Below are 8612 nucleotides of genomic sequence, written 5' to 3' on the forward strand. Positions count from 1 at the left end.
TCCCTTCCCTTCCCTTCCCTTCCTCTTCCCTTCCCTTTCCCCTTCCTTTCCCCTTCCTTTCCTCTTCCTTTCCCCTTCCCTTCCCTTCCCCTTCCCCTTTGCCTTTCCCTTTCCCTTCCCCTTCCACTTCCCTTCCTTTTCCTTCCCTCCTCTTCTCTTCCCCTTCCCTTCCCTTCGCTCCTCTTCCCTTCCCCTTCCCCTTCCCTTCCTCACCCCTTCCTCTTCCCTCCCCTTCCGTTCTTTTTACTTCCCTTCCCTTTTCTTCCCTCCTCTTCTCTTCCCCTTTCCTCCTCTTCCCTTCCCCTTTCCCTTCTCTTCCTCTTCCCTTCCCTTCCCTCCCCCTCCCCTTCCCCTTCCCCTTTTACTTCTCTTTCACTTCCCTTTCTCTTCCCTTCCCTTCCCTCCTCTTCCCTTCCCTTCCCTCCCCTTCCCCTTTCACTTCCCTTCCCTTCCTCTTCCCTTCCCTTCTCTTCCCCTTCCCTTCCCTTTCCTTCTCTCCTCTTCTCTTCCCCTTCCATTCTCTTCCCTTCTGTCCTCTTCCCTTCCCCTTCCCTTTCCCTTTCCTTCCCCTCCCTTCCTCTTCCCTTCCTCTTCCCTTCCTTTCCCTTCCTTTTACTTCCCTTCCCTTCCCTTCCCTTTCCTTCCTGTCCCTTGTCCTTCCTTTTCTATTCTCCTTCCTTTTCTCATTTTTTGGTGAATGCTTTACAATATTTTGTTCACATAATTCACAATGGTCCCTGTGTCACTGCAGTATAATGTTTCTGTGCACAAAAGAAAGAGTTATTATTTTAGGAAGATAGATTTGATGAAAATGAGCAACTCTGAGTCTGTCCTTAGCCACATCATCCCTCCTGAGGAAATAAATTTGCTGCTTAGCAGGATGCCTCCAATGGTACAGTGCTGGTAATGAGTGAGGACACAGCTCATAAACACTCCTTAGGATCGGAGAAATGCCTTCTTCTGGGGTGTACAGTATTTTCTCAGGATGTCCCCTTATGGGGGAGACCTTGCTCAGGACTTCTCATTCACAGGGTCAAATGCCATGAAGAAGCAACGAGTCCCCTCAGTGGGGTGAAATGTGGAAGGACAGGGGGCCACTTAGAAAATAGGGCTTAATAGGGCCTAATCCTCTTCAACTTTCTTGGAGTGTAAGATGGATTTGCGTGTGTGCATAGATCCTTGTACTCTGCACTCAGTGCTGTTACTCTGACCCACCTACACCAGCCCCCAAGAAGACACGCAGGAGAAGACCTGTGCAGCATTGCAGGCCCCGTCCTGCCTGGCCACACACTCCCCCCTGGGAGAATCGCAATGTATCACCTTATTCCACAAGTGCTGCTCTCCAGGCAGAAATGTGCTGTTCACCCCAGTGTAGTCCACTGGATAATCCTCACTGAAGTAGCTGCTTAAGCCTGATACTACTCAGGAAGCTTGGGAAACACTCTGACCTGAGAACTCTGCCCCTGCACACCAAGCCCTGTGGAGGAAGCGGTCCAAGCCAAGGTGCGCGGCGAACTGCACTTTCTCAAGCAGGCTTGTGGGTGCTGTGCGCTCCCCCTGACTCTTGGTGCTCACAGGGCAAGGATGATTGTCTTCAATTTGAAAAGAAGCAAACAGTCTGAGAGGAGTTAGTGCCCTGGCAGTACCGTGAAGTGTAGAGCTAGGGCCAGAACTTTTTTTTTCAGCATTTCTAGCATGGCATTCTCCCACTATACCTCTCTTCATAGCAGGTCAAAGAGATTCTTTAGTATTTTAATGTCTTTTATTATCCTTTGCTGTATGAGTGCCTCCTCATTGGTGAGATAAGTATCATGTTAAGGAAACGTGGCCAAAAGTAAGGAGAACATAGGTTTTTAAAAAGCATATAGACATTACAAATTAAAGCGGCGTAACTGGTAGCTATCTAGCCTCTATTTTCTAATCAGTTTAAATTACTTTAATGTATGTTTTTAAACTCAGATTTAGCTGCAAACCCAATATATAACTTTCTTAATGCTCGGCAAATTGCACTATGTCATTTCCTTTCAAATTTTCTCCTCTGCATCATACCTGTGGCCTGTATGTCTGGGACTTGGAATTGTCTTCTCATATGCCCTCATTTAAAGAAAGGGTCTTTGTCTTCATCCGTTTTGTAGACTATTTCTTTTATGCCTTTAAGGCATATCATTTCCACCTGAAAATTTACTTCATGTTTTTTATTCAACATCTTGTACTGTAAGAGTTCCTCCTGGCATGCCTAAAACAAAGTCAAATTAGACTGAAAGTGAAGAACATAAACTGTGAACTGTGTCTCCTCTGGGGGAGCTACCCTGCCATCGAGTTTAGAAATTCAAGTAGATCTGGTTACAGCTGGGAAAACGTGGCAATGATCATGAGTTAATTTGCATACAAAAGACAACCTCCAGGTATAGCCATTTTCAATCAATAGTCATGCAACCCAGAAAAAAATAAGTTGAATGAAGTGATTTTCCTATAATGCCTGTAAACAAAAAGACAGATTTCAAAGAGATTGGCCTCAAATATGAAAATGTCCTTCTGATCAGAGGAAAAGTAACTGGGTCTAATTGACAGTTGCAAAACACAGAGCAGAGAAGACATTTTCCAAAAGCATGTCTTTGAATCAAAGCTGGGGTTAGTAATGTCACTTTGGTTTCTGTCCCCATCTTTCACTAGTACCATGTTCATCCTATCACTTCCACCGTGCTTTCAAAGGACACTACTTGAACACAAAATCTATTACCTCATGATAGACTAATCTTCTAGAGTAGAATTGTTTGCATTTGCAGGGAGTTAAAATAGATTTACATGATTCCCACAGTGACATGTCTTTGCTTGGTATATTATTCCCAACCAGCCTGCTTTGGGGGTAAGGTAAAGCCTTGATGATAAAAAGGCAGAAGTGAGTGTGCGCATGTGCACACAAGGTAATGTGACTGCAGGAAAACTTGATGGCCAGCACCCCTGGCCACCTGCTCTTGCTGCTGTCTGCCTAATCCTTGCTTCACCTGACTGGCAGAATCCATACAGTGAGCAGCATTAATCTATCTGTACAGCACGGGGATTGACTTTCGTATTCTTGGTATTCATGAAGATGACTTGCGCTAGCAAGATGCTTAACTCTTGTTTTCTTGCTTTCACCTGTTACTTCATTCCCTAGTTTTCTTTCTGCTTTAACACTTGGAACAAAGTTCAAACTTGAGCACAGATGTTAGAAAATGATTTTTCTCTACAAGCCCTAGGAAAGTGACTTGTATTCTAAAATTTAAGGAATATGTATGAACTTGAGACTTAGTAAACACTAAAGGGCTTGAATTTCCAACACTAAAAATCTAAACTTGAAGAATGTAGATTTTTAAAATTGCTATTCAGCACACTGTGTTTATATGAATAAAGAGGTTCATTATGTTGATTCTCTATGGCCACCCGGAAGGTCAAGTCCAGTGCTTGATTAGTTATTGTCTCTTAAGTATGGTGGCCTCTGCATCTAATTTGTAGCAGCATTCTCTTCTCCTTGGCCCTTACCCACCCCCAAGAATCATAAATAAAAAAATCTCTTGATAGATAATTTTTCAAAGATCTGAGCAGTCCTGAAATTGTCAAACCTCTCCTTCAGTGTTCTCCATATTAAATGTTATTTCTTTCTTTTTCTTTTTTTTTTTATTGCAGAACTGGGGATTGAGCTCAGGCCCTTGCTCTGCCCAGGCAAGCACTTATTCTACTGAGCCATCTCTCCGGCCCCTGAAATGTTATTTCTATAGCCTGAAAACTGTCTAGGGGAGTACAAGTTTAGTTCTGATTACATAATTATGCTACAGAAATATGAAAAAAAATCATCACTAAAACCCTCCAGGTGCTTAAACAGTTTGATAGACTGTAGCCATTCTGCCATCAGCACCTCCAGCTGTGTTGCTTAGCAACATTTTAATTCCAGAAGAATCGAAGGAGATGAAATCCCTGTAGAGAAGGAAGCAGAAATAAGAGGACTGTTGACAGATGATCTGAGTTGTTTCTTCTAATATACTGTGAAGATCACTAGCTCTTTTCATGAATGATAAATGGACTGTACACAGATCAATGGGTTCAGCAATAAACTGGAACCAGGCTCCATGTCTAAGGTGACACCGGCCCAGCGGCCCTGAGATTTTCCTCATTCCAGGATTTGAGATGTATTTTCTTAAAGGTTCCACAGGAAGAAATTGATCTCAATATTTGGTCATTCCTTGCTCTTTTGTGGTGTTTGCTTATAAAAATGATTTTAGAAATGGGTACTTTGACCTTTATCAGGCATGTGTGGCCAGTTGACAATAGCAACAGTGGGGTCAGTGGTTCCCTAGCACAGACCTACAAGTCCAGGACATTCCTGGAACCCTTCTGTACCTCCCTCCATTCACTGTCATTACAAGAGAAAAAGGTATGGAGCGGAGTGCCTCATCGTGACTTGAGGGCCTACTCGCATGGCTCATGTGAACTTTGTAAGCAGTCTTAACAATGCCCACCTGCATTTGAAAGCTGAGCTTGGACAGGCAGCCTGTTCCCTGGGGGGAAGAAAATGGTTCTTTATATCTGCAGTCCACTTGTCAACAGCACTATGATTTCTTTAGATGCTTGCATTTCTGAAGATTATTTTTCATTGCTTATTGTTTTGGGTACTAGTTGCAATGATTATGCCTACTAATGTTGCTTTTTTTCCTTCTGTTTACAGGCTGTGGAAAAAGCAAAACCTAAGAATAATCCTGTGAAGTAAGTTATTATGTTTATGAGTTGAACATGTTATTGTTAATGGATTTCATGTGTGTGAAAAAATTAGGTCATGGAAGAGACCCAGATTTTGAGTAAATCTCTACTTATGACAAGTTAAGGAAAAAACAGCAGCTCTTCAATGAGCAAGGACTAGCTTTCATTCGTCCCTGTATCCCTGAGGAGAAAATGTCCCCAGTTGTATCCAGTTTACATAAATTAATACATGCCATCCAAGAATAGCTGCCAAATAGTATTAGAATCATATTCAGCGCATTCTACTTCAAACCTTTGAGTTTTTCACACTCTAAAAAGATTGCGTTTTTAATTGTAACCCTTTGACCTATGGCAGAGACATAAATGTCTGGATGGTGCCAAGAGGTGTGCAGCCACGTGGCGATATTTGGCATCCTGGTATTAAGGCCCAGATACTCTGTTAATGAAAAGCTCGCAAAAAAACCCATTTAACTAAAGAGTTTTTTTAAGGCAACAGAGAGATATTTTCAAAGCATTGTATTGGACACTGTGAAATGATAAGAAATGAAGCAGTACTTCTTAGGCATCATGTCACCTCCAGAAGGGAGACTTCTAATGAAGAGCAATGGTAGTCTGGTCATTTGGGTCTATGGCATCTGATTTCAATGGTGTGATGCTTACTGATCCTTTCAGCCATGGGGCCAAGGGAAGACCTTCTCGATTTGCTGGGCTATTTTAGAACTGGCACTATCACATGCCTAGGAAATATGTGTCAATTCATGTCAGCCAGCTTCCATTATAGCTGATACCAAATACAGAAATGAAGAGTGCATTGATTTTTAGTAGTTTCTGGGAGAATGATTCAACTAGGGCCAAGGACAAACGAGAAAGCTGCTTGTGTTGTGTGAAAAGAATTAACTCTTCCCATGCACACTGCTCATGTTTAGAATAGTACTAAATCCAAGCCCCAATAATTTTCCCCAGATATTATGCACTTTCTTTTTAAACTTCATTGTTCTTAGACCACAAAGAGCATAGGATTCCCCGTCAAGCCTCTGTAGCCTCTGGAGGGGCATCTGTGTTATGCTGTGGTGCTTCTACAGAAGTATTTTCATTTACCAAGCTGTTTGCTGGTTGTCTGGTTAAAGTTTAAGTCTTCTCTGCAGTCTAATTTCTTTTCTGTCTGTATGCCCTCAGGGCTCCTCCACTGAGCCTGTGCTGGAAAGCTCAGTGAATTAAAAGTTGGTGCTAATGAGGCCAGGACCAGGGCTGTAGTCCCTGGGTGGGCCATTAGTGAGTCTCCTACCCTCAATCCAACTGCACCCCTCCCTCCAGTCTGCCAGCCTACAGATGTGCATCCCTCCTTCAAGGGCTAGGGTGAGAGTAGCAGGAGTGCAAATCTAGGCTTTTACTGGGGCAAATGTCTCCAAACTCTGCCCTCTCAGAAGGACTTGAATCCCAAGCTTCATCTGTGCATGTACTACACACCTCTACTTGACAGTGTGGCAGCTACAGGACATCGTTGCCACATTGTGTGCTAGGGATTTGGAAATACGCTAACTCTGCACATACATATTTCTATGAGTTCTTGTTAGTTCACAGTGCAGACTCTAATGTCTACCACTCTGAAGAATGATATTAAAGATTGGAAAAGCCTTCTACTTTTAAATCTATTGTAAAATCTTCTTAGTAATACAACTATGTCATGACCAACTGGTAGGTATTAAGAATTCCCTTCGAGTTAGTGTCTTAAGTGTGAGTTTGGGTATGATATCCCATTTGGGCTCACAACAGTGAACTCTTTATGGAGCCGCTTTAAGGAGGCCTCCACGAGTTCTCAGCTCAAGTGCCAATGCTCCAGATTAACATTCATTTCCACTGCCTGTTAGAAGACCAGAGTCTGACTTTTATAAAGTGGCATCTGTAATGGTCCTCTTGCCATTTCTACATTCTACCAGACAATTTTGGTTACACACAGTGCGCTGGGACCTGAAATAAAGATTCTATCCATGTTTTCTCAATGAGTAAACAAGCAAAAAAGGTTGGACACATCACAAAAATAGACCTTCCAGGAGCTTGCAAGGCGGGAGGATTACAAAGCTGGAGGCTCTACTGTGATACAGTGTCTCCATGAAGTTAAAGAGGTTTCTGTGATTTAGCATGGCCAAATTTCCCAGCCTTGGTTATTCCTGACTCTTGTTCCCATGTTTTTTTCTGACTCCTTCTAGTTGCTTTGCTTTTGAACAATTGCTTGTTTAATCTCCGGTGTGAGAATTAATATTTAATTTTAGTCAAGGGCCTGTGACAGAATATGTGTGTACTGATGAGATCTGGTGGTATAAGTTGCAACTGAAGTATGATCTTAGATTGGCAAAGACAATTATCCATGTGATTAGACATTGTCTTTTCAAGTAGTTTGGTAAATGGTGCGAAAAACTCAAGGATGAATTTTGTGATAGGTGAAATGCCTATGAAGATCCAAATTAAACATCTACACATGAAAATTTATTGGAACACAGCCATATTCATTCATTTCTTCATTTCTCCATTATCTGTGTCTGCTTTTGTGCTACTGTGGCAGAATGTTAAGGCAAGCATGGAATATAGCATGAAAAGCCAAACACCTTTTTAAAAAATGTATTTTCTGCAGTGTCTACAGGGTATTTGGGGTCTCACTACATAGATTGGACTTGTAGTGATCCTCCTGTTTTCAGCCTCCCAAGAGCTAGAATTACTGGTGCATGGCACCACACCCAGTCTCAGTCACTGTGTCAGTGTGCCCCAGGGGCAGGGCCAGCATGACATGCCAGGGATTGAACCCTGACCTCTGAGTCTGCCTAAGCAGGCACTTTAGTCCCCTGAGCTATCTTGCCGGCCCATACCAGACACCTCTGTCTTTGAGCCTCTAATGTAAATAGTTTACTGAATCCTGCTGTAGTTGGTCAGAGAGCAAAAAAGCACTCAATTTTTTCATGACTCTGAGGACTAAAGTAGCAATCCTTTCCTTTTTTTGGCCTTTGAAAAACAAGTAGATGTTTCTGAGCCCTTTCTGGGTGTCCATGGCCTTCCAGGCCTGATGTATCTCTTGATTCTCCTTCTAAGCAAAGAATTTCACTCTTCATTTGCTACCTATGAAAACTTAGTGGGCCTGAAACCCATAAAGATGCAGATGACTCAGAAGTCAGTGGACGCATATGTAGAGAACATTGCAGTCAGATGAGGGGACTGTGAAAGGCACATACATTTTTAGAACTTTGTTATTTCCAGATTTAACTAAGGCTAAGTAAGCTTTCCCTTGGTGTGATAGCAAATGATTTACAGTATCCATTAGTTTGTATATTTCCCCTTTGAAAGATTTGCCTTCCCCTTCCTATTTCTCAGCCACTTACCCTATTTATTTATGATACTTTCATAGTTGTAAGCTTCTTTCCTCACCATAAGGAGATGATGGTACATGTTCATTACACTCCCATATAAGGGAGAAACTAAATATATGCTTTCTGAACATAAGCATATAATGTACCTGAAACACTAAGAACCTTATCTTGAAATATTGAATATTACTTCTGAAGGTAAGACTTAAAGTGAATATGCATAACATCAATTATCGGGACAAGAGATTCTTGGCTAACTTCTTAATATGTTGGAAGCAATTGGTAACAAAGCTTGATTAGTGTGATAAAACTGTGGCTCTTTAATATGTCAGCAGGAGAGACTTTCACTTGTATGATAGTGATTTAGACCAATCATCTCCAGGATTTTATTGTGACAGTAAAGCCTAAGATATGTACAGATTTCTTTCACCATATGTGACTTATCACATATATATATATATATGTATTTAAAACCACATTTCTGTTATCCAAGGACAAACGAGAAAGCTGCTTGTGTTGTGTGAA

General features: G+C 41.9%; 1 protein-coding gene across 3 annotated transcripts in view; it reads left to right on the forward strand.

The window, feature by feature from the left end:
- The window catches only part of Aff2 (AF4/FMR2 family member 2), a 546136-nt gene that overhangs the window by 446639 nt on the left and 90885 nt on the right, over nt 1-8612 (forward strand). For all 3 annotated transcript variants that reach the window (XM_023703816.1, XM_023703817.1, XM_023703818.1), the window contains exon 8: nt 4703-4740. In XM_023703816.1, the coding sequence (XP_023559584.1) occupies nt 4703-4740 (38 nt within the window). The remainder of the gene's footprint in view (nt 1-4702; nt 4741-8612) is intronic.

The sequence above is a fragment of the Octodon degus genome, unplaced genomic scaffold (assembly GCF_000260255.1).
Source record: "Octodon degus isolate 3935 unplaced genomic scaffold, OctDeg1.0 scaffold00181, whole genome shotgun sequence".
Lineage (NCBI taxonomy): Eukaryota > Metazoa > Chordata > Mammalia > Rodentia > Octodontidae > Octodon > Octodon degus.